At 37.0% G+C, this 25,726-nt stretch overlaps 1 protein-coding gene across 1 annotated transcript in view; it reads left to right on the top strand.

Annotated features, from left to right (window-relative positions):
- STX8 (syntaxin 8) overlaps window positions 1-25,726 on the top strand; it is a 108,242-nt gene that overhangs the window by 54,312 nt on the left and 28,204 nt on the right. Inside the window, exon 7 of the mRNA XM_058166886.1 lies at window positions 10,322-10,423. Coding sequence (XP_058022869.1) covers window positions 10,322-10,423 — 102 coding nt within the window. The remainder of the gene's footprint in view (window positions 1-10,321; window positions 10,424-25,726) is intronic.

Here is a 25,726-nt window from a genome sequence, read left to right as displayed (position 1 = left end):
TTGAAAGATAAATATGCTGTTTGAAGTCCTATGTTTATTATTTCCAATAGTTTCTTTCGATGTATCAAGTTGGATTGGAGTTCTATGATAAATTCAATGGTTTATTCAAAATCTTAGATAAATATAACTTTGTCAATTAGTTTAGTTTTATCATCTGATATCACTGTGGGTTTTGATGTCAAAACACAGGTGGTGAACTACTCTGATGAAAACAGATGGTTTGGAGATAAACTAACTCTCAAGTATATATGTTGTTACAGAGAGAACAAAGCAGCACTGCCTACCCAACTGCTGACAAACTGTTTGATCATTTGTTTTAGGAACTTGGCCAGAATAGACATCAAGCTAATAGGCTTGTAGTTTCTTGCATCCTCCTTTAGAAGATGGAAAGGACAAGTTGCTCTCCTCCAGTCTTTTGGGACTAGAGTCATAACTATCTAGTTGCCTAGTTAGGTGGCAGCATCTAGTCACACTAGCCTAGCAAGGATTTGCTTGATTTCTGAAACAGTCCTGACTCTGAGCTATTTAATCTTTAGAATCAAATTGATTTGTACCTAAGAGGAAATCCCAGGACCATAAACTAAACTGGGAAGAAAAAAAGATAATCAACTTATTATCCACTATAGATACATAGGACTACTGAAGTCTTTCAGAAGAGGTGCTTTCATATTGTACCAAGAAAAATACATGGAAAACATTACCATGAATGGTTGCTGGACTTGGGTTTATCTAGTTTAATGAAAACTAGACTAAGACTCAGGGTGACATGATAGCAGTGTTCTGATATCTCAGGGGCTGCCACAAAGAAGAGGGAGTCAAGCTATTCTCCAAAGCACCTGAGGGCAGGATAACAAGCAATGGGTGAAAACTTCCAAGAAATCTTCCAGCCCTGTGATTTTACAGAACAAAGTGTGAGCAAGGAGCAGCTTGGTACTAATAAGAAGAAAAGTAATAGGTAAAACATCGAAATATTTGTGGTCTTAATTTTTTAGAATGGCTATATGGCCTAAAGTACATGAGGGTAAGACATTTAGAAAAAACTTAAGATGCATCAGTTATAGCCTTGTCTGGGTTCTTCCCTTAATGCTGGTCCTTAATTACACCTAATTTAAAAGTAACCGGAGCATAGCATGTAGACTAGATTTCTGATATAATCCTGAGCTATTTAATCTTTAGTAATCAATTTATTATCCACTATAGATACATAGGACTACTGAAGTCTTTCAGAAGAGGTGCTTTAAAATGCACAAAATATACATAGAAAGCACAGCTCCAAATCATTAAAGCAGCAATGTCATTTTTAAGCCCTGCATGCAGAAGTAGCTGCACAACTTTGAAAAACTGACAACAGCATTAACAATTTGAAGACTAATGTTTCATATATATTATTTATCACAATTCCATTTTCTCCTTTTTTAAATAAACACTTTTGAAAGAAAAGAAGCATAATGAAAAAGATAGAGGAAGCAGACTAAAACAATTAGATAAGAGATTTACAAGAATAATAAAATTTAAAAATCAATTAAAATGTTTTGTGCAAAATCAAGTGTATGTTATTAAATATTTTATGTCATTTTAAAACTACAGGTCATTGATAAAATTGTTTTTTATTTGTTTTACTGTTTTAAAATGTTTTAAATATTTTTAACTGTAATATATTTTTGAATTATAAGCTGCACAGAATCATTGACCGAGATGGGTGGCCATAGAAATTGAATGAATGAATGAATGAATGAATATGCAAGGATATTCATTATTGCATATTAGAATTAATATCAATAAACAGCACAGTATGAATCATAATGTGGGTAATTTATCAAGAAAATAGAAACTTCATTGATTTAGTCATTTGACCATGTCAAAAATGTAAAACTAATATAAAAGTAGAAATATGTACAATGCCCCCCCTCCAGGACATGTTCATAGTAAGTCGTCAGTAAAATCTTATATCAGGTTTCTTAAAAAACTATAAATTTAATTTTTTCTTCCATTGTAACAATTCCAAATGTTACATATCCTGTTTAAATTATGCATCCATGTAATCAGGTAATCTTCAATTTGTTCAGTTTCTGAGTTACTAACATCTTAAAAATAAGACTCAGCAAGTAGTTCAAGTTTTGTTACAAAGTTTCAGGTTCAGATTCATATCTCTTAATTGCTCTACCTTGTTTTTAAAGCTCCTTTAGAACACTACTGCTCATTTGAAGATATTGGACCAGTCGGATAGTTCTTACTGTATATTCTGAAGAAAGACTCTCAATCTTTCTCAATCTCACATTAGATCTTCTAATTTAATTGATGATTACTTTCTCTCTGTGTCAGGCAAATGTATTTGTACTCTCATCTTCATGAACATAAATATTTACTAATGAAGCAAGGTGTGATAAACCTAGATTAATTCTTTTTCTATGCTATCCCATACTTTTAAGAAGATACTTGCTATTGTAAATTGTCAATTCCTGTTTGTATTAAATCAGAGGTATTTGAACAAACCATCTGGAAACCCTGCTTCCTCAATAGCTCAACTGTAAGATAAAGAAATCCAATCTATGACTGAAGTTAAACAACTAATTTGGTATTACAGTCAGAAGTTTTGGTATTGACAAACCATATTTTGAATCCTGTAATATTTTAAGTTTAATCCTCAGTTTCTTTTGGATCGTATGAAGTTAGATTAGTTATTTGCCTCTTCCAGTCATTTCATTCCTTTTTTTTTTTAAGAGTTTGGACAGCCCTAGTAAATCACACTGGATAAAATATTGATAGGCATGTGCACATGTATACATTCCTGAGATTGCACACAAGTGATTTATGTTTGCATATCTGTGCCATCTTCTGGATCCTGGTCAAACAGCATGCTGTCACTAATATTATATATCAAAGTCATAAATGAGTAGAGGAAATAAAGTTGGTTGTAATAATCAACTTTCATGATACTCTGGTGTATGTATGTATTTCTAGATATTTTTTACATCTCTATCAACAGAATTTTCAAATGTAATGGGACTTTTTGATAGATATATAAACTGCAATCTCCTAATGATTTCCTATGCTATGATTTTTTTTAAAAATAAATCATTCATTCTTTTTTTTCCTACAAAAAGAGTATTACAGTAACTTTTCCTTGAGTGAACAATAGTGCTGTATTAATATTCAGGTGAAAGATTTAAGTTCTCCAATTGCAATTCATAGTGTTTTCAAATCTTGATGAACTGGATTGCTTGCAAGATGTTTGGTTACCAACACAGGATTCTCATCTAAGATTCCTGCCTTTGTGGCCTGTCATCACTCAGGGCCAAGGCAGGTCCGACAAAGAAGCGCACATCTGTGTCTTGCTAACTAGCAAATGCTTTCTCATGATCCTTTCACTGGTGATATACTGCCAGGCAGCTAGCTTCTCAAAATGGTATGGGATAGGGGATTTATTGGCCTAATTGCTTATTGCCTATTGAAACTTAAGTGTGTTGGCTTTGGAGCAACTCCTTTTCATACTTCAGGAAGGGTTATCCAGCAGGCAGCCATCCAGCTGATTTCAAATTCAGTGTAATGGCTCAGTGTCTAAAAAGTTACATGTCACTCTGTGTATTTAACAGAGAAATCTGATTTATACAGACTGAATAATGTATGCATATGAGATATTAATTTTAAACAAAGTACAAAATCTGTGATCTGTAGAGTATGATCTTGCTTCTCCTTGCTTCTTAAGGTTATGTTCCCATATACAATACAGTCTGATAAAATTTTATGAATATTGAGTCATAATTCTTAGGTATGATTGTACTAAGCTGATACTAGCATGATGTAAACGGACCTGAACACAATGTACTGATAGGAAAATAAATTAAGTCCTTTTATTAATAAGCTTGAATAAACAAAGAAACCGAACTGTTCAGCCCCTGTGACATGCTCCATTTGGATTTATAATTACATAAGATTCAAATAATACAATATTTAAATATGTGCCAATATTTCAATCCAACCTCAGAAGTTTTCATCTTGTACGTGGCCCAGAGTAATGAGTTGGGCAGTTTTATAAATGTGATTTATAAAGCAATAAATATCCTGCTTAGTTTATCATACATTCATGCACATACAAACACAGTGACAACATGTATGCTCTGTTTAGTCTCTGTAGGGAAAAAAGCACTTGCCTCTTATGGCTATTAGAGTTGAAAAGAATTCTAGCAGCCACGTTGTACAGGCTTCCTCTTCCTTGCTTAATCCCCATGAAATAAAAATACAAACTGTATTTTTTTTATGCTACATCTAGACACCAAAGAAGATCTGATGCGCATTTAATGTGTGCATTAAAAAAACCCCAATGTTCACTCAACAACAAGGTTTTTTTGTTTTGTTTTTTTGCATTTATATCCCGCCCTTCTCCGAAGACTCAGGGCGGCTTACACTATGTCAAGCAATAGTCTTCATCCATTTGTATATTATATACAAAGTCAACTTATTGCCCCCAACAATCTGGGTCCTCATTTTACCTACCTTATAAAGGATGGAAGGCTGAGTCAACCTTGGGCCTGGTGGGACTTGAACCTGCAGTAATTGCAAGCAGCTGCTGTTAATAACAGACTGCATTAGCCTGTTGAGCCACCAGAGGCCCAGTTATTGTTGTTCGGATTGTGGGGGAGAGGGATTTACCTCTATTTTTGTTCTGTTGCAATTTTGATGAAAATGCTTCCTCTGCAAAATGTATTTGCCTTAAAAGGGATCCTGTATAGTACTGTTTTCAGTGGGGATTTTTTTCTCCCAATGACAATTATTAAAATTATCTGTTCCTACCCAAGTGACATCATTCTTTTTTCTGAAATATGAATATTATATATAAATGTAACTTTAATAACTAGTCTGGAACCTTTGCATTTACAATTAGACTGGAACTGCCAAATATTTTGCTTCAATAGTTGGGATGCACCATGAAATGTTTCTGTAAGTACATTTCAGGATTCAGATGTTCTTGTTTCATACCCCTTTGTTTTATTAATCACATGAAGTACAATTTCAATCAAAAGGAAATTACTAAAACGAAGAGGAGAAACTAATTCTGTTCTTTATAATACGATCCTTCCAGTTGAGAAGAATAATCTTATCCAAGATAATTAGGAAAGGATACTCAAATTCCTACTTTGTGTAAATAGAGCTGTTACCTGCATTATATCACTGAGACTTCTCAACACATCTGGGGAAAAAAAGCAGTTCCAATAACATTAAAGCATCCTATTTTCATTGGCACACAGATGCTATAGTATATGCCAGTCAGTAATGGGTTTTGGAAACAAGCTGCTCTAAAATTCTTCTAAACTATTCTTCTGGGAAATTATTCAATTAAATACAACTAAAATTAATGCTTGGCTGCTTTGTCTGAATAAAACAAAATAAGCAGCTGGAAAAGAAAATCCCTCTGTGTGCTCAAGAGCAAAGGCTCCAGTTAATATCAGTGGATTATGAGATCCTCTTTCTCCCCTTTAACAACAGCTAATTCTAAATGAAAAGAGGCCAGTTCTAGTTAGAGAAAAACGTGGGTTTGACAGAGACAAAATCAGGCCGAAGCCCATTACAAGAACAAAATAATGCAATCTGAAGTTGGGGATAGTTTCTTGGATGTGTGATAATCTACTGGTGGGTCAGGGCCAGTTCAAGGGAATATGGTGCCTGTAGGCCACATATGGCTCCACCTTCCACTCTGTAATGTAAACTTTTACATTTTTAAAATGATTAATTTAAAAATAAATTAAAATTAAATGAAGCTTGGCCACTAAAGCTTGGTCCACCACCACTATGCCCAAGCAGAGTTGCCACTTATAGTTGATTGAAAATTTCTAAGCAGAAGTGACATTGGCATGCCTAAAGTTTGACACTTTAGGCCATTACCTATCCAGCTTTAGCCTAAAAACAGCCCAGCTGGTGAATAGACAGACACACATGGGCACACACGCACACACACTTCTGCATTTCTATGTGAAGCATACTGCAGCAATTGCTAGAAGTGAGATAACAAACACCCTGCAGCATAGCAATATTATGTAGACTTTCAGTTGTACAACATAATTTTGAAGATCATCAGAACCTCTAAAGCTCTTTTAAGTACTAAGTTATGTAAGGGCTTGTCTTATTAGAACTCCCTCTGCCTATCTGGCCTAGGCATCAAGAAAAGGCTTGCAAAAAGTTACAACCCATAGGTTACAAGAGATGTATGTACCTGGAAGCAACCTTTGGTAGCCGCCTCTACATTTTGGAATAACCTGCCTCAGTGGTGAAATCCAATTTTTTTTACTACCGGTTCTGTGGGCATGGCTTGTTGGGCATGGTGTGGCTTGGTGGGTATGATTTGATGGGCATGGCAGGGAAGGATACTGCAAAATCCCCATTCCTTCCCCACTCCTGGGGGAAGAATACTGCAAAATCCCCATTCCCACCCCACTCTGGGGCCAGCCAGAGGTGGTATTTGCTGGTTCTCCGAACTACTCAAAATTTCTACTACCGGTTCTCCAAAACCTATCAGAACCTGCTGGATTTCATCCCTGACCTGCCCCCCTAGTATACACAATACTGATCCTTTGTAGAACACTTAAACATGTTCAGTGGGCTCTTGGTCCATGATAAAGTCTTTGAATAATCATTTTGATTATGTTCTGGCTTTAAGTATTGTTAACAACTTTGTACATTGACCAGTTTTAATTTTAACAGTTGGGACAGTTTACAAAAAAACTTATAAGATGAGTAAAATAATCTTTCTAGTTAAGTGTTTTTAAATATTTGTATACCACTATCAATTTAAAATCTCTTTCTTTGAAGGCCCAGCTTCACTTTAAAAAATCCTTCAGCTTTTGAAGGCAGATAAGGAAGAGAGATCTTTGGTGCTGTCAAATGCCAGAACAACGCCTTTCTTAAGATAACCAAAAACATAAAATAATCTCGAACTAGTTAATCTGCTCTTGGCAGAGGAAGACATCAAAATGTACCCAAATATCTCAGTTCACCAATGGGCATATTAATTGTCAGCTGTCTCCTGTGGCGAAGTGTTTACAGTCCACAGGTAGAGAGCCAATATAGGAGGCAGCTCACAGCAGTCATTTGACTGAAACCAGCTTGCTTTCACATTTCTTTTCTCAAAGCTTTATTCTTTGTAAATGCAGCTTGTCCAAAAGCAAGAAGAGCAGGGCCCATTCTTCAATACCCTTGCCAAATCTCAATATCCTTTAAACAAGTCCAAAAATAGCAAGTACAAAATGGACAAGGAGGAGAGTTGCACAACTGAGGCCTCTTTTCTCTTCACTGCTCTCAGGACATCTCCCTGCGTGGTTTGAAAGAAGTCTCTAAAGAGGGCACACCTGTGTATTCTAATTCAAAATAAGGTGTAACAAAAAAAATGCAAGCCAAACAAATCCTCTTGCCTCTCCTGGGGAGAGGAGAGAAGGAGCACTTCACTTGCTACAGAATGAGAATGTTGTTTTTCATATGTTGGACAGCTTTCTGTTTTCCTTGCACCCTTGGCCCATCTGCCCTGAATTTCTCTCTCTCTACCAGTCTCCCCCCATTGTTCCAAATTCTTTCCTACTGAATTCATTGATTAAGAAGAGCAATGGCAAGAAAGTGTGTTTCTTTTCTTGATTTACATTTTGAAGTGTCCCAGTGTCTTACTGGTGTTTCACATTGTTGTGGTCCACCAGCAGCCCGCAGAGCTAGCAGTGGAGTTGGACATTGAGGAGGCTGGGGAGGACCATGGGCCAGTCCTGGACTCTGGGGAAGGCCTGGATGAGGGCTCTGTGTCGGAGGCAGAGATGGGGCCAAGGCTATCTGGGAGTGATGCGCGGACTCCGAAGCCTCCAGAGGTGGACAGCAGAGAGGCAGAGGAACAGGAGGAGCCTGTTCCTAGTGCATGCATGCAAAGAGCTGCCAGAAGGCAAGAGCAGCTAAAGCAAAAAGGACAACTCGGGAGTAAGGCCAGCAGATGATTGACCTCCTCCCATAAGGCTTAAAAGAGCAGCAATGGCTCCTGGGATCTTTGTAGGAAAGCAATGTTACTACATTGATTTCTAGTCAGTGTCTCTTGTTTCTGAACTTCGTGGGGCTTTGCTAAGAAAAGCCTTTGGCAGGGTGCCAAAGAAGATAAAGGTTTGTGATAAGGCTGAAGGACTTTTTCTGAAGGATTTGTTTTGGAATTAATTTGGACTAAGCTGAGAATGAAGTAATTCTCAGCTGTTCTAATCAACTATGTTAGCTACTTGGGCCTAGGTCACAACACACATTAGCTGCAGAATTTGGACTCATCAAGAGTAGGACCTTCCAAATTTACTCAGTTTGGAAAACTCAGAGGTTCTCAAACATGAATGAAGCAAAGTAGAATCTGCACTCCTGTCTCTTCCTTTAACTTAGAATTGCTCATAAATAGCATGCCTATCACTTCAAAGTGCTTTGTGTTAAGTGCATCGAGTTCTGTACAATCCGCAAAAGAGCTTCTGTCTTGAAGCAGGAGAGTGTTTTTGGAAAATAAAGCACTTAAGGAGGTAAAGTATGTGGGCAAAAATGTGGCTGTTATTAGTTTTATGTGGCACTTATCAAATTTAGAGCATTTCACATGAAACTCATTATTCTTAAAATACTCTGAAATGTAGGCATTATTATCTTTCTCCACTCTCCTCCATTACAGATGTGATTGTTATTATCAATACTAAGGTTGAAATCAGTATTTATTTATTTATTGAATTTATATTGCTACCTATTCACCCATGGCAACTCAAGGCGGCTTACAGAATATAAAATCACATTTAAAACAATAAAAACTAACAAAAAGAATCAAATAAATTAATATAGTACAATTAACAAAATCATCTCCCACCTCCCATCCCCCTGCGCCAGCAGATCACACAAGCCATTTAATGAACTCCATTCCATTCTGGGTTCCCCAGGCCTGCTGGCAGAACCAGGTCTTCAGCGCCTTCCAGAAGAGTATTAAGTGGGGGCCATTCTAATCTCTGGGGGAATGATATTCCAGAGAGAGGGAGCCACCATGGAAGAAGGCCCTTCTTCTGGGTCCCACCAGGTGTATCTCCCTTGGGGATGGGACCCACAACATTCCCTGCCTCCTGCTCTGATGGATCAGGTAAATGTGACTGGCAAGAGACAGTCCCAAGCCATGAAGGCTTTAAAAGTGACAACCAGCACCTTGAATTGCTCCCGGAAGCAAATCGGCAACCAATGCAGGAGAGGTGATACACGTGTACATTGGGTGTGCACAAAACCATTCGGGCTGCTTCATTTTGCATCAACTGGAGCTTCCAGATGTTCTTCAAGGACAGCCCCATGTAGACGGTGTTGTAAAGTATGTTGGTTGAAGCACTCCCCCAAGTCATAAAAACTTGTTCAGATGTAAAATAATGACCTGCTTGTACAAGTGCCAATCCATGTCAGAGATGCTAAGATCACATATTCTAAGAGCTGAATTTAGAATTGGATGCCTGGGAATTTTTCAGTGGCTAAATTATCATCATATTTTTACCATACTTGCTATGTAATTATCATGTATGCATTTTCATTTTACAGCGAGGAAAAAAATGTACCTGTGTGAAGGGAATAGCAGAGGTTCCCCCTTGAATATTCTTGAGGCCATACTGCCTCGACTTCAGATAGATGAGGGAAATAATGGGAATTAGGATGAGTTGGTGTGATATGTTAAAATAATCAGCAGCTTCTTTAATTTAAATAATACACTCTTAATACCCTTAAGTTAAGGGTATTTTTATTACAGCAAAATTACAACATTAACCTAAACCCTAAACCTTTCCCCCCCACCACCCTATTGTATTAATTTTAATTGTAAGTTCTTATGAAATGTTATCAACTGCTTACAGGATCCTTAAAAAAAGTAGTCTGTTTTATTTGTAACAGCCAAATCCAGTGTGATATGAGACCACTGAAGAACTTTCTTTTCCTTTATACCATGTAAAGTTGTTATGCAGGAAAAAGGGGGGAAAAAAACCACCCAAAAATAAAAAAACCACTACACCCAAAAACAAAACTTATTTTACTTTCTTTTTACTAAAGGAACTTGGATTCAGAGTGAAGCCTTCGATAATCCAATGCCAAAATATGTTTGGCTTAATAATTCATTACGCTACTTATGCATGTGGTTCTTTTAATGATTTCAGCATAGATGATACTATATCTTAAATGATTCTCTACTTTATCTACTTTAGAAGACTGCAGTCCAAAATCAGAATTACAGAAATCTTTCGCTTGATAAAATTCTGTTTGTTTAGAAGCAGTAATAGAAAGCTTAGATATTAATATTCAATCCTGTTCTTCTTCCTAGAAATCATTGATGATCTTGCCAATTTGGTAGAAAATACTGATGACAACCTACGCAGACAAACCAAAAATGTCTTGAGGGTGGAGAAAAAGTCAACTTCCTGTGGTAAGATTTTAAATTTCATTCCTTTTGCTTTCTACTGGTGGCTACTTCGTGTGTTCTGAAACCTGATTTAAAGCCATTTTTTTTCTGACAGCCAATACTAGCTCATTCATATAACCTTGTACTTTCCTTTACAAACAATCTAACAATTATATCCAGGACTTTTGAAAAATCTCTACCCTTTTTAAAAGAGGGAAAGAAGTGTGATAAACCGGTCATAATTATCCAAAGTTTGATTAAAGAAAATGAGCTATTTATCCCATGGAGGGCATTTTCTACTTTGAGATAATTCCACTTCTGGAACTAGTAGGCAAGGGTCAATCTTGAATGGGTCTTGCCAGGAGAGGTACCATTGGCCCTGTATAGAATGCAGACAGCGGAATTCATCTGGAAGTTCAGAAACCCAGTTGTTCAGTTTTTTAAAACAAAGCACCATTCCATTCTTGTGTTGTCTTCTATTCTTCCCTCCCTCCCTTCCTCTTGTCTTCTTCCTTTTTAAAAGGTGAGGCTGCACTACTTTTGAACACTACTGTGCCACTGTAGAAGCCTGAAAACACAATCTGGAAACCATGGCAAGATGTTATCAATCTTTCTTCTTGATGGGAGAGGAACAGAATAGCTGATTAGCATGGCAGCTGTGCTACACAAGAAACACTGTGGGGCTATCATTGAATCCAAGTACTCAACTTTTGTAGAAAACCCAGTCAGGCCAGAAAGAAATGCCACATTCTAATACAATTCCCTCTGCTTTTATATAGGGCAGTTAGGGGACTATAGAATAATGTGTCATGACAGTGGAAGAGAGGATAAACAGTGACAAGGAGGAACTCCAGACCAGAAAACAAAGAAGGTATTAATCCCAAAGAAGTGCTAAATAGAGCTGAGGATAATCAAAGACAACCCTCCATCTTGAAGAAGCTCAGTTTAGGAAACGGATTATTAAAGTTTAGGAGATTTCTGATGCTGTGGCTGCTTTTCAGCACATGAGACAAATCAGATATAAGTATCTCTTCCTCTGTAAAAAAAAAACATAAGAAACAAAAACAAAGCAATGTTATAAGTGAACAGATTTTCCCCAACACCAAGAAAAAGGGTGATGGTATTCTCCCTCTTGATTTTCCCAGGCTTCTGTGGCAGGGGTGAAATCCAGCAAGTTCTGACAGGTTCTGGAGAACCGATAGCGGAAACTTTGAGCAGTTCGGAGAACCGGCAAATACCACCTCTGGCTGGTCCCAGAGTGGGGTGGGAATGAAGATTTTGCAATATCCTTCCCCCAGGAGTGGGGAGGGAATGGAGATTTTGCAGTATCCTTCCCCTGCCACGCCCACCAAGCCACACCCACAGAACTAGTAGTGAAAAAAATTGGATTTCACCACTGCTCTGTGGGGCTTGAAATGCTCTACCTCAGAGTCTTTCTTTTAGAAAAAAGGCCAGAAGAGATAAAGGCCATAAAACCTCTAAAAGAAAATTATAAAATAGGAGACAGAATTATTTCTTTATGAGATTTCTCCCTGCATCACTCTTTAAATTTAGGCAGTTTAGAGATAGTAACAGAATAGTGATAAATAATACAAAATTATTTAAATGTAAAAAATGCTTTAGAACATTATACTAATGTTGGCTCTGGTGAAACCAGAATCAATCCTGAAAAGTATTCTAGAAGAACCAGGTTTTTGCCAGCTTCCAGAAGGCCATGAGAATGGGAACCATTATCATCTTATTGGTTTTGTCTGTTCTGTAGGAGGGGAGCTCCTTCCTGAGTCTTATCACAGGTCATTACCAATGAGCAAATAACCAATACAGTTTCTATCCCGGGTCCATGTCTGAAACCAGAATGCAGTAGGTATGCTTTCTCATCCATCAGTATATGAAGGTTAGATTTATTACTAACAGACCTGTATTCAAAACATCAACTACAGACCAAGATTCAGCAGTCTGAATAATTGGCTTATGAGTTGAGGCTGAGAAGCCTAAAGCAGACTTTGGCAGCATATTCTAGAGTCCAATGGAATTGGGCGACCAATAAATTTCAACAAAGAAATAAATAAAATTTCCAATATTTTTTTCTTCTGGAAAGTTTGACCCTTCCCTTCCCTCCCCTCCATACCTCATTTGTGTCTCATTACCATTATCTTCTCCATTTTCATCCTTCTCAGTTAGCTGACTGTCCTTTCTCAGTGAACAAAGGTCCAATCAAGTGACCCCTTCTTGAGACCCAACTACAGTATAATACAAGCACAGTAACCTCACCTACTAGCTATATTCACAACCCCTTTATACATCCTGATCCACATTATGATAATAGAAGTACTGCCCTCACCACCTTCCCACTGACTCCAGCCCCCCTGGCTGTACTCCCTGGTTCAGAAGAGGCATGGTGGAAAACGCTTTCCCTATACTTTTGCTCATCGCACAGGCCTTCCTTTTCACTTTTCTGACTCTTGACTGTGGGAAATGACAATCCTCTTTTCTTGTGATTACTTTGTTTCCACTCTCTCATCCTCAGTTAAACGTGTTCATAGAAATTCAAAGGAAGGGGAACAGGCCCAGTACTCTTTTCATCTCCTGCCACTAGTTTAACATGTAGCATAGCAGTCTGTTTATTATGGAATAAATATGGGGAACCATATTTAGACCAAGAAATGCATGGGAATTATGAGAGATGGGGGGATGGATTAATGTAAGGACATATCAATTGATACGATTTCAACAGATTTTCATATAAGACAGCATTAAGAACAAAATATGAGTGTACATGAAAATGATTGTATTATACTTGAGGGGGAAAAGGTTAGAAGAATATAATTTTCGGATTAATTTTAGCACAAATAGTATAATCATGGTGTAAGTAGTAATTTTAATACTAAGCACCATGAAATGCTGTGTAATTGAACTTGCAATCTGGAGATAGTGAATTCTGTCAGTGTCTACTCATGAAATTACTGAAGGGGAATGAGCTGATGGTATTTTCCTCCTTCATAAAAAATTTTTTTTACATCCTCTTCAGAAAAGATTTAAGGACAATGTATTTTCTCCTCCTTCCACAAGATGGTGATACAGTTCCTAATCTTAAGAAATTAAATAACAGTTTCCCTTTTATATTGTTTCTGACTGTTTTGGAAAAAGTAGAATCATCACTTCTATTTTTTTGCTCCTTAAACTTTTGCTATATCAACCCGTCTCAGAAATGTTGATTACTAAAGTAGTCAGGTATTTTCCCTGGTTTGTGTTGTTATGTTTAAATATAGAGCAGTCTCATCTAAATCAACAAAGAGGATTATAAAATCTTAAAGCCTGTCAAATTACAGCTGTAAATTAGATAGGGTTACATAAAATGATTCTCGTCTTTTAGATATTTCTCTTTATCTAATTTACTGGTAATTTCTATTTACTGTTCCTTTCACTAAGTTTTTTGAAAAGATTATTTCAGGTCTGCAGATGCTTTCATAAGCTACAAACTTTGTATGTTCCAATGAGGAAATCTCTATTCATTTATTTTCTAATATAACCAAGAGTTTAGTTAACATGACATGAAGTCAACTTTTCCTACGGTCTGTTTGCTGGATGATTATGCCAATATTCCATCAAAAAACTGCATGGACAATTGCCTTGGCTTGGAACCAAAAGATGTTTTTCCCAAAGCATTTTTTCCTGGCATATGAGTTGTGCCAGTTTTTGAATCTTGTCATGTTTCCAGAGTTAAATAAGTTGCATAGTTTTCCATAGAAGTGCTACCATGTTACTTGTAATGCAAGCGTATCTGGTTTCATTATCTTTTTCTTGAAAATATATTTTGTGTGTGTATACATCATGTGTTTTATAGAAATTGTGGATCAGATTGAGAAGAGATGAACAATTTATTGTTTCCTGTTGAAAATATATATATATTTCAATTACTGAAACACCAGTGCTGTGATGTGCTGAAGCCAAATTAGAACCAATATATTTACAATTGTGTATGTTTTGCTGCCACCAGAACCTGTCTTGAAATCCAGAAACTCTATTTTTTCCGCACTGAACCTTGATTGCTATGGGCAGAATCTGAATTTGAATTTTGCCTTCAAATAATTAAGTCCATTATTTGGCAGAGCTACTCAGATCATAGTTGCTTCTGCAGATCTACAAAGTGTTAACATCTTCTATGCATCTACTGCAGAGGTGTCAAACTGACGGCCTGCGGGCCGGATGCATCACACACAGGCCCATCCCAGCTCCATGAAGGGGCAAAACATTGTGAAATGTTATCAGGTTTGCTGCTTGTCCTTTTTCAAGGCATGGCAAGGAAAATGTGGTAGAGGAAGTGGTTTCCCAATCAGCATGTTTTTTTCCCTAGCTTGAGGATAGGAGGAAACCACCTCAAAGGAGGTATGGGAAAAGAGTTTCACATCTATAATACAATGTCATGTGTAGCATTTCCTGAATCAGAGAAAATTTACCCAAAGATTTACCCACGGTCTTATCTATGATGTGGGCCTCTTCCTGTGATATAGTTTCTTCCTATCTTTGAGATAGGAAAATAACATGATGGTTGGAGAAACTGCTTCTTCTACCACATTCCCCTTGCCATGCCTCAAAAAAAGGACCACAAACATATTGCCCTCAGACAGGATTGGGGCAGTGTTTTCCCACTTCTGCTGATAAAGGAACTGATAGGAAAAGAGGAACTGGGAAAGAGATTCTCACTGTCATTCTCCCCCTTCCCCAAGCAGGTATCCCTTGCTGATCTTTTTAGCAATGATGCTTTTCAGCCCTACAATTTCTAGGTAAAATTGCTCCAAGTTCTTCAGAAAGTATGGAACAATAGCAGAGTGTTGCAGTAGCAGAGAGGCAAATTGGCCATTTTCTAAGCCACTGTGTCAGCCCATTAGGTACACCAGACCAAGAAATCAACTCCACAGGAAAGCTAAAACTACTTTTAGTGAGGTTTCCCATAAGAATCTTGCAATATTTTTAATAATTTAATTTTTTTAAATTTTTTTAATTTTTTCAGCAATATTTTAATAATTTTTATTCAGATAGCTTTAGCCCTTGTGCTGGGATTCTTAGTTAACAGAAATCTTAGCAGCAATCAGTCCTCCTAGAATCATAATGTTGATTTCCAGGTGTCAAAAGTTGTATTATTATTTGTAATAATAAGTCCCAGCATAGACACTGGCTTCTGTCCTCATCCTTTGCTTCTGCCCTGATGAAAAAACATCAAAGTAATGTAGCTTGGCCCAGTTACCCAGACAGCCTGGTGCATAGCTCTCCGTAGACCTGTATCTAGGGAAGGCTTTAATTGCAAAACAATCATTCTGTTGGCGAGAGCATTCAGAAAGAAAGTATCTGGACAATAAGTTGTCCAGTTGTCCTCTTGATTAGAAAAAAAAAGAGGCCTATGCCAAGTTCATATTTTCTCACATTTTACTTTGGGGAGCAAAAATCTGACATTTAGAATGATATTCCCAGAACTGAGCTTTTTTGAAAGGTCATTTGAATCTGCAGATTAAAAGTCTAGATACCTTAACTTCGTTCTTCCTTTATTCTTTACTGAGTAGTGCTAGATTTGGCATGTCTAGTGAGAAATGGATAGAGCTAGCCAATGGGAAAGGGACAGTGACACCTAGTTAATTACATTTGCATATGCAGCTGTTCAAACAGAGTTTGGCCAGTGCCTGCTCCATCTCTTGCTAGGGATTTGGTACAGCTGTCACTGGTCCCTGCAGTTTATTGGAGGGCTGCAGTGAGTCCCTGGAATGCCTCCTCAGTCATCTATCATTTCAAAGGCCAAGTAATTAGTTCTGTTGGAATAAAAAGGAGAACAAACCTTCTAGTTCATTTTCCAAGGATACGTGTCAAGGAGTTAAATCACTACTTGATATTTTTGAAAACTGCTGGAATGCGATAATTAGATAGTTAATGCGTACCCATTTATTTTCCTAGCAGTCCTTAAACTGGTGGGGTTTTATTGTGCTTTAACTGATTGTTCAAGTTTTTTTAAAAAAAATAAAAATAAAATAAAGACACCAAACCATTACAAAAAGTCTTGTCACTGTAACTTAGCATCTTCTATTTGCAGCAATTGTATTTAAATGACTAAAAATAAATAGCTTTTGTTTAGGCTGCCTTGTTATGCAATGATTCTTCTAAAATAAATGCATGAAGCATGACGACTGTGGCAATATAAATGGTTGAAAATATTCACATTCTTCTTGCATATCCAAAAAAAAACACCCTCCTTTGCATATTTATTTATTTATTCATTCATTCAGTTTCCACCCAAATCAGCCAAATGACTCTGGATGGCTTACTATTCTAAAATTATGAAACAGAAGTTGTGAATGCTCCAACCCTGGAAGCTTTTAAGAAGAAATTGGACAACAATTTGTCTAAAATGGTGCAGAGCTTTCTGTCTGAGCAGGGGATTGGACTAGAACAGGGGTCTAGAACTACTGGGCCATGGCCTATTCACAACTGAATTGTGTGAGTACCATCTGGTGTGGTGCTCGGATTCCCCACCCGTGTGAGTGTTGCAGGTGCTAGAAACCTCATGTGAGTGTCATAAGTGCGCAAAGCCCCACTTGCGCGAGCATCATGGGCGCTGGCATGCACACATGCACCTGACTTAGACTTAGAATAAATTTATTGTGTCTTTGAATGTACACTAATTGGCATATATTAAAATAAAATTGTGTTGCATACAGCTCTCAAAGGGTGACCACCTCCAATATACACTACATAAACATGACTGAATAAATAAATAAATAAATAAATATTTATGCATATACCCATATATATTACATGACTCAGAGAAACAGCACAGTCTAGTTCAGATGTATGTATGTATATGGCGAGAAAAACGAATCTTGGGAGTTTACCAGACGGATGGCATAGGGAAAAACATTAAAACCGTAAGAACACCCACAAAAGAAATAGATGCAAACGGCAGCCATGATGCTTACCAAGAATGGCTGCTTTAGCAAGCATGGTGAGCAAAAGGCAAGTAGATTCCTTGGATGTTCTTGACTCTCCAGTAGGATCTTGGTCATTTTTCCATATACGTATGATGCTGATGGTTTGCTCTGCATCACGCTAACTTCCTAGTTAACTTATTTTTTAATTAAAAGAGTTCAATTAAAAGACTTTTAAAAAGTCTGCTGGATCAAATGGTCTGATGGGCACATTGGTACTTATGGGTGCCTCATTGCCTCTCTTTGTCTTACTGTAATTCTCGGTACCTATTCTTATCGCTTGATGAGCAGCCAATATAGCAGGTGCCTGTCACTTACTTCTTTGGCAATGTATTTGTTTTATTCTTTTCACTTTCATTTTGAGATGTGAGATTTGCTGCTTCTTTTTTGCTCTTCAGGGATTCTCGACCTAAAGCTGGAGCGACTGCTTTATGATGGGTTTATTTACCTAATCAATGGGCTCTGGTGTTGTCTAGGAAATGCTGGCATTTTTGAAAGAGAAACTCCTAGTAACTGACAAACAAAAGTCCAGCAGTTAGGTCTGATGAAACAACGAAATGAAGGTCAGCTAATATTGCCCTCCGTCGCTTTCCCGGTGGCCATGACAGCAGGGGAGGTTTATTTGAAGATCCCAGACTCGGAGTCACTGTTCGTATTGTCACTCGCCTGAGCATTCGAGGCCGTGCCAACAGTTTAGGATATTAATGTATTCCACAAGATCAGGGAGAAAGAAATTCCTTTGCATGTCTTTGTTTTGTTTACTCTAATTCCCCCCTCCCCTTTTCCCCCTATGCACTTTGTTTGCAGTGCCTTTGTCTGGTGATGTTGCTGGGCATTTCTGACGAGAAAGGAAAGAATTACGAAGAAGGGAGGAGGGAGTGGGGAGTTAGTACTTTTGAAACACAAGGTGAATGTTTTTTTTTTTAACCAGTTGGTCAGGTGAGTTAAAATTGATATTCTGGTTAGGATTGGGAATGCAAATATATGTAGATCCTCCTCGCGCCTCCCCCCCCTCCTTTCCTCAAGAAGCAAATCTCTTCAAGGAGATTTGCTTTCTGGGCCCAGAAATTATGCTACAAAACCCCAAGCACCGCTGCTCCACAGGATGCCATGCCTCAGTGCATCTTTAGTATTCATCCTTGCTTCATTACCAGGGCCACCTCTCAGCCCACCCCCAGCAGCTGCTAAAAGGGGCAAAATTACAGCAATTCATACTGCTGGTGACTTACTGCCAGGGGAATAATTGGTTTCTGTTTGCAAGGGACATTATCACAGCTATGCCTCCAAAACAAGAAATTGTTTACAGGTTTGGAGGAAAGGGGATGTTCAGTGTAATGTATTTATCGGGATTTTCACAGGATTTGAAGAAAGATGGTTTCCCAGAAAGAAAAGCTGTTAATCAAGAGAGAATTAAGACATGGATAGGGAAATAAATATAGGTAGATTTGTTAAAGGTTCCAATGTCTTACACTACCCTAGGAGGAATTGTACATAGTACTTAGATATTTTTTAAATATATTCTTTGATCCCTCATGGAAATGTTAATGAGACAAAATGTGCTAAAGAGCTCTTCAGACCCTGCCTGGAAAGGAAGGAATGAAATGCAGACCCTTTGGAGGGCTTCTAGCACACAAGAAGTCCCTTTGTTTTCTGTTTTAAAAAACCAGAGACATGTCTAAAATCAGGAACAAACTGAGAGCAGGCTGAAGGGATACTGTTGAAAACTAGGCTTTCTGTGTTTTAAAAAGAAGAGGAAAATGTGAATGCCACAGCCCGCTTGATAGGCAGCATAAAGGGGGGGTGTATTTGAAGTCCAGCATGAAGGTGCTATGAAGATGGGAGTGAGATACAGTTAGGCCGCCTTTCACTTAGACTTAATTAAGGACCTCACATGCTTTGTCTCTTGGGGTCTCCATTCCTCAATAGAGGCCTCAGCTCAGCCCCAAAATTGTATCTATAGACCTGCTGCCTTTGTGCTGAGTTGCCATACCAAAAACAGTAGCAAGTACAGGCCCCATGTTGCTGGAGGTCATCCTCTTGTTCAGAGAAGTGAGCCTGCATCCCCAAGAAAAAAATGGGAATAGTTGGAAGGGAGCCCGTTTTACAACTGTGGAATACCAGCCTTTCTGTTTCTGTGTGTGTGTATCAACAAAAAGCCAGTGGGAGGTAGAAGAGGTTTTGTAACACTTTCCACAACTTGATTATGTAGACTTAATGAGGAGTCAGAGGTGATACCACTAAGGGCAAACACTTTTCCTCAAGGAATCAACACAGTGCGTTAAAGTCTATGAATGAGAAATAACTTGAATCTTTCACCCAGCTATTGATTACTTCAGATTTCTTTTATGTGTTGGAATTTATCAGTTAATGTAGCATTCTATGTACATAGTTATAATGAAATTAGTTTCAGATAAGAGAGGAAGAAAGGGATTTATTTTGATATACTGGAATAGTCTTTCTCAGCTGGTAGATTTACCCTGGAATCTATTAAGGAGCTGAAATTTATATAGGCTGGTAGGTGTTGGTCTTTAGTTATATTGCAAAGCAAATTATACAAGAAGGGTTAGCCATTAATCTGTCTAAGAGTTCATACACATAGAGATAGTCATATTTGGCTTTAAAAACATGAGATTTCTTGGTAAATGGGGTTATGTTCAGATTCAGGAGAAAGAAGACAAGCACATAAATGATAGTGAGGATGTATGACGATACACATTTTGATCTGGCTCAAACATGATGGCATTGAAGCCATTACTAAAGAGGGCATGAAAAAGCCTGGTCCAAACTCTTCACTTTATATTCACAAAGTGACTGCAGCTCAATTTTTATAATTCTGGATGAGATTTGTTTTTCTAAATCCATCTCATTCTGATTATAAACTAGGAATCCCAAAGCTAGTTCGATTGACTCAGTTTAGAAATTATTATTGTTCCTTAATGTCATTCAACATTTATTAAGAAGCATGTAAACAAATGATAACAATTCGCACAGGCATATACCCTGTGAGAAATTAATTTGGAGAAGGGAGCAGAATGAGGCAGTAGTATTAGGTTTATTGTTGATAGGCTATAGAATATGGGAAAACAGAGGGACTATGTTTAACCCTGTGGCAAATTATAAGTAACTCTTCAGCTGTAAGATGTGCACCTGTGTCTTCCTAGTGTGACCCACTTTTGAACTATCATCTGGAAGCTGTTATGGAATGAATAGGGGTGAAGGAAGTAATTAGAAACCAGATGTCTTATCCCATCCAGAGTATGTAAGCTTACTATTGAGAAATCAGAAATGTATCCTAAGAATGTTGTTGCTTCTTAAATAGTAGCGTAAGCCAAATGTGTTTTCTTCAGTTATACTTGATGTTTAACAGAAGTGAACAGAACCATCATTCATATTTTGGTAATTTAAATATTTAGTTAGGGTAATGTGGCCTTTACAATACATCAGGAGGCTTTAGCTTATATATAATGCCACAATAAAATAATGCCTTGTATGGTGATGTGTCTCAGATAATATACCTTCCAGAAATTTAATTTCATTTGCTGTATAGAGAGTTTAGTTCTTAAGAAAGTTTTTATATCATTTCCTTCCTTCCTTCCTTCTTTCCTTCTTTCCTTCCCTCCCTCCCTCCCTCCCTCCCTCCCCTCCCTCCTTTCCTTCTCAGTGGAGGCAATTCCGTTAATAATTTTCTCTTGTAGGAATAATAAAAAGAATATGTTCAACTGTTAAATTTCTAAATGTTTTTTTTTATAGAATTGCAGTTACTCTTAGTTCTCTTTGCTCTGCATGAGTATACAACAAATGTAATATAAATGTATATTCAGGAATCATCCCCTTCTACTGCCACACTGTATTATGCTGCAACATTATCTCCCAGGTATTCCTGGGAGAGATGAACAAGGAATTCTGGTAGTGTCAGACCTGCCCCAGTCTGATCCCTTAGGGAAGTAAAACTCTGGACTCCATTTGAAGTGAAAAGGCAATTTTACTAAGAGATGCTGATTGCAGAAAAACTCTTAAGGTGTTTGGGCTGGTGAAATTCCACACTCAGGGAAATGGCCTTGAAGATGCCAGTGCCAGCTGGAACCAGATTCCAACCACTTCTGTTCTTCCTCAACTGTCAATCTCCCCTTCCTAATTTCCCATGATAAAAGAATACAACAAATTACCTGTTTGTTCCTCCCTCCCTCTCCCTTTGATGGGGATTTTACTTAAAGGCTGATTTCTTGGGTTTTCTTAAGAGATACATGATGAGATGAATCCAAAGATCGAAATTTCTGTCATGCAATCTTCTTGGTGAGCCAAATTTGAATAAATTTGTGGAATCTGTATCAGGTAATCGTTGCTATCCCCTTTAGATAGACTGGACCACAAAATTGATTCAACAAGAATGCTAAAATTACTTCTATTGAGATTGGCTATAAATATAGAACATAACTTGATATTTCCTCCTCCTTATAATTCAGAGAATTGAGGAAGCATCTACTGTATATGAATTGCTTATCCTTTTCCAATGTAACTTTTGTTTTCTTATCATCACCTTCAGAAGGCAGATGAAGTGGTCCTATATACGTTTAGATTTTTAGGGATATTCATAATTTGTCTTGGTTTACACAATCAGAGGTTTTTGTGTAATCAGCAAAAATATGCATCTCTTTTGGAATTCCATTGCTGTTTTCTTTCCTTCCTTCCTTCCTTCCTTCCTTCCTTCCTTCCTTCCTTCCTTCCTTCCTTCCTTCATTTTTCATTAGGTGTGAGCAATATGGATTTGGGTGTTCCTGCCTCATCTGAATCAAATTGATATACCTGGCATTTCTCATTCCATGTATCATTGAAGTCTAGATTACATAATATTGAATGTAATTTTACTGTTGTTATTATTAACATTATCTTCCTAGCATATGAGATAGGAGGAATTATTATTTCCAATGAATTACTTCTATGCTTCTTTTTAATTCTTTTTAATTCCAATAGAATTACTTATATGCTTCTTTCGGGGCAATCTTTAACTTAACATTTACCTTATTAATAACCATAGTTGAATCTTACTGAACTTGTGATGACCTACAATTCAAGGATAGTTTTCACAAGTACTCTTACTGCAAAGATAGTCTAATAGCTAAATTTGGTTTCTTTATCTTAAGTGAAGAATAGCCTTTTTACAATTAAATTTTAATTGCATAATTTTCAACCTATTTTTCTTTCTCTCTGGCTTAATTTGCCTTTTCTTGTGTGTATACACTTCTAAAGAATACTCATTAAATACCATGAAATCCCATGCAGTTAAAGGTTTAAGGAGGAAGGTGTGTCTATGTATGTACATAGGCTGATTGAATAAAGGGGGTGCATCCTTTTTCCTCATTGAGCTGTTACAAACTGGTATCTAAAGATACAAAGGAAGCACGCTTGTCAGGTACTGTTGAAAATTTAACAACAGCAACATGAATGAGTTTTCATGGCAAAAGGTATTCAGAAGTCAAATGGCTGGAAAGCATTGGAAAATGAATGAGTCCAGTTTGGGGAAATAATCTTTGTAAGCCTGTGTTAGAGCAGAGGATACATTGCCATTTTTTAAAAAAAGTTTAATTGGCACAATGGAGGAAAGTGATTTATGAGTCATGGGCTTTTGCTCTACTATTTCTCTTCAGCTATGCCTCTTATAAAAAAAGAAAATGTCTCTTTGGATTAATAAACGTGTTCAAGAATTTGTGGAAGCACTGAGAAGAGGACCATTGCTCAAAAAAAGAACGTTGCGGTGCATTCCTTTCCAGATTTATATTTCCTTTACTGGCTTATTTACTGCTTGCTAGTGTCTTGTCCAAAAAACAAGACTATGTAATAATTTTTTACCATCAAGATTCTAATATTGTAATCCATTTTCCTTGTGTCTGGTAAATCATACGAGGCTTGCAGTTTTGTTCTTCAGATGCCTAGATCTGGATAGACTACAAAACAAACAAACAAATAAATAAATACAATTCACCATCAAGAATTTCATACAATAATTCACCATACTGCAACAGTTCCTACAGTCCAATTTTACTTACATATACTTTATAGATTTACTTTACTATGACATAATTTAAGATTATACATTTTGGAGACTCATTAATCAAATAATTGCTGGGAAACAATAATAAGAATCTACAATTAAATACAGTATATTTCTTCATAAAGGCTAAATTTTAAAACAATTTCACAAAAGATTCACTAAAATCTTTTTAGTACCTTTTGAAGTTTTGATTAATTAGATACCAGGCATAATTCCTGGAAGTTAGTTCCAGAGGATTGGAATAGGAAAAAACGTTCAGTCATTGTTTGCTACAAAGTGATTCCAATTGTCTCTGACTTCTACAAAACAGGTGTCTTTTAATTTCCACTTATTTGCTAATCTATGACCATAATAAAGATTGATTGAGTTTCCATTTAAAGATACCTAACATTTAAAACCTTGATTAATGTGGAAGTAGCAGGAGGTGCATCTCATCTTTGCACTATATTAGATAATCAACTCATGCACATAGAAGAACCCATCAGTAATTGGTATTATATTACCAATATAAGAAAGCATTTTTTTCTTACAATGTTGGAATTTGTTGTATGATATTTAGTTGAAAATGAAGTACTCCATTGTCAGCAAGGCTGTTTGCAATTGCAGAGTGGCAAGACTGAAGTTTTCTTACTTCAAAATTAAATTGAATTTTTGCAATCTGTCATTTTGCTGGTTGAAAGATATTGGAAGCCTCTGTAAAGGATCTTGATTGCAGATTATCCCAATATGGTTGATGAATGTTAAATGTCAGGAGCAGGGGATTTAGCGTATGAATTTCCTAGGATTTGATAATCTTGTAGGGCAGCTAGGTGTGACTGCTTCCCCAATAACTACTTAACTCAGTAGTTCCACCCTTCTATTGCCTTGTAAGGAAAATGAGATTCTTAGATCATTTGCATGATAAGTAACTTCAGACCCTAAAGAGCCTTTGAGAGTTAATTGTGGCAGATTGAACTAATGGCTTCCCATATTCACTGGTTAAGTTGAAAACAAGAACTTGAAAAGCTTCCTTTAGTTAAGTACAGTATGGCCTCACAGTATAATTCAATAGCCAAAATGTTATTAAAGCTTTTCTAATCTAGGAGAATGTGTTCTATATTCCAAATTCATGGAATTTGCTGAAAGAACAGGATACATTAGGTTTTGTTCTGATACAGAATAAATTAATAGATTTTTTTAAAAAAATCTTTATAATCTCTAGAGGTTATTATCACCCTGTAACCAAACTATAATGATGATAATTTTGGAACGAGCTTCCCCCGGGCTTACGCCAAATACCTGACCTTCGGACCTTCCGCCGCGAATTAAAAACATACTTATTTATTCGCACGGGGCTGGCTTAAATTTTATTGGTTTTAAATTTTATTGGTTTTAAATTTTTTACTAGTAATTTTTTAGTGGGTTTTAGTTTTCATGTTCCAAAGTTTTACGCCAATTATGTAATAAGTTTTTTAATTCGTATTTTAATTGTATATTATATTGTTTGTTTTACCTGGCTGTACACCGCCCTGAGTCCTTCGGGAGAAGGGCGGTATAAAAATTGAATAAATAATAAATAATAATAATAATAATAATTTTATATGAAACCTCCATTTGCAATGCATTAACTAGTCTATGTGTATGTAGATTATTAATATAGCTATAGATAAAAATGCACAATTGCATACACTATGGAATATATACAACAGTTTTTTTCCAATCTGATGTTCTATGATGGACTAAAAAAATAACAGAAGATGATACAGAAGATGTAATTTAAAAGAACTAGAGCAGTCATTATTCTCCTTTCAAATAGTTTTGTGAATTAAATTATGAACAAGCTAGTGCAACTTCCTTACAGGATACTGTTTTGCAACTGCAACATGCAAATTAACTTCTATCCATAGTACCCTCATCCAAATATGCATATAATTGACACACTTCCCACATTTCCTGCACTAATAATAGAATAACAGCGTTGGAAGGGACCTTAGAGATCTAGTTCAACCCCCTGCTCATCGCAGACAAATGGTTGTCCGATCTCTTCTTAAAAACCTCCAGTGTTGGAGCACCCATAACTTATGGAAGCAAATCATTCCACTGATGAATTGTTCTAACTATCAGGACATTTCTCCTTAGTTCTAGGTTGCTTCTCTCCTTGATTAGTTTTCATCCATTGCTTCTTGTCCTACCCTCAGGTGCTTTGGAGAATAGCTTGACTCCCTCTTCTTTGTGGCAACCCCTGAGATAGTGGAACACTGCTATTATATCATTATGTCACCCCAGTCCTTGTTTTGATTAAGCTAGACATACCCAATTCCTGCATTA

Source organism: Ahaetulla prasina, chromosome 2 (genome assembly GCF_028640845.1).
Source record: "Ahaetulla prasina isolate Xishuangbanna chromosome 2, ASM2864084v1, whole genome shotgun sequence".
Classification (NCBI taxonomy): domain Eukaryota; kingdom Metazoa; phylum Chordata; class Lepidosauria; order Squamata; family Colubridae; genus Ahaetulla; species Ahaetulla prasina.
The sequence above is the reverse complement of the archived record's forward strand: the minus strand, read 5'-3'. Positions and strand labels throughout refer to the sequence as shown.